This window comes from Eimeria mitis, genomic scaffold (genome assembly GCF_000499745.2).
Source record: "Eimeria mitis Houghton genomic scaffold, Emh_scaff1298, whole genome shotgun sequence".
NCBI classification, from domain to species: domain Eukaryota; phylum Apicomplexa; class Conoidasida; order Eucoccidiorida; family Eimeriidae; genus Eimeria; species Eimeria mitis.
The window spans coordinates 3060-4077 of NW_013568653.1; the positions used below are offsets into that span (position 1 = coordinate 3060).

Genomic DNA, 1018 nt, shown 5'->3' on the forward strand with positions numbered 1-1018 from the left:
GTAGTCGGAGTAGTACAACGAGCCCTGAGCGGCCTGTTGCGAGTCTTTCTGCAGCAGGAGCCCCCAACAGCAGCAGCAGCAGCAGCAGCAACAGCAGCAGCAGCAGCAGCAGCAGCAGCAAAAGAGGAGATGCATGCGGCAGCACAATATCTGTGTACACATGGAGCCCTGAGCTGCTGCAGTTTAAGCATGAGGTGTCTGTACACCTGAAAGAGACAGTAGATAGTATTGTTGCTGTTGATTGGGATAGAGACGGCAGAATAGATATTCTTGCTGTGACCATTGGACCACCTGCTGCTGCTGCTGCTGCTGCTGCTGCTGCTGCTGCTGCTGCTGGTGCTGGTGCTGGCGGTGGTGGTGGTGCTGCTGCTGCTGGCGGTGGTGAGAGGGGTGGGGATCGGGTTGCTGCAGGTACACCTGCTGCAGCAGAAACCACAGCAACTGCAGCAGCAACTGCTGCTGCAGCAGCAGCAGCATCCGCTCCAACAGCAGCAGCAGCAGCAGCAGCAGCAGCAGCAGGAGAGAGAACATACGGGCTTGTTGCTTTCATACAAAGGCCGACGGGGGCCCTTGAGAGGGTTTGGTCTAGCTACGAGTTTGTTGAGTTGCTGCTGCAGCACAGACACAGAAACAGACTGCTGCAGCAGCAGCAGCAGCAGCAGCAGCAGCAACAGCAGCAGCTGCAGATACACGCGGCAGAAGAAAGCGGAAATCCTTCTGCTGCTGGGGAGACAGCAGCAGCAGCAGCAGCAGCAGATCCAGCTGCTGCAGCAGAGGCAGCAGAACCCCCTGCAGGAGCAGCAGCAGCAGCACGAGCAGCAGCAGCAACAGCAGCAGCAGCACCCGTAGCAGCAGGAGAAGGACTTGCAGCCTGGGGTGAATCTGTTGATACTACTACTACTACTACTGCTCCTGCTGCAGCAGCAGCAGCAGCACCAGCACCAGCACCAGCAGCAGGAGGTATTTTCGTTTTTATTGGGAGAATCTAAGCAGCAAAGGAATTGAGGGTTTCGCCCCC

At 57.3% G+C, this 1018-nt stretch overlaps 1 protein-coding gene across 1 annotated transcript in view; it reads left to right on the forward strand.

Moving 5' to 3' along the window:
• EMH_0034040 (uncharacterized protein) overlaps positions 1-1018 on the forward strand; it is a gene marked incomplete at both ends in the record, with an annotated part of 4684 nt that overhangs the window by 1629 nt on the left and 2037 nt on the right. Inside the window, one exon of the mRNA XM_013494814.1 lies at positions 55-884. Coding sequence (XP_013350268.1) covers positions 55-884 — 830 coding nt within the window. The remainder of the gene's footprint in view (positions 1-54; positions 885-1018) is intronic.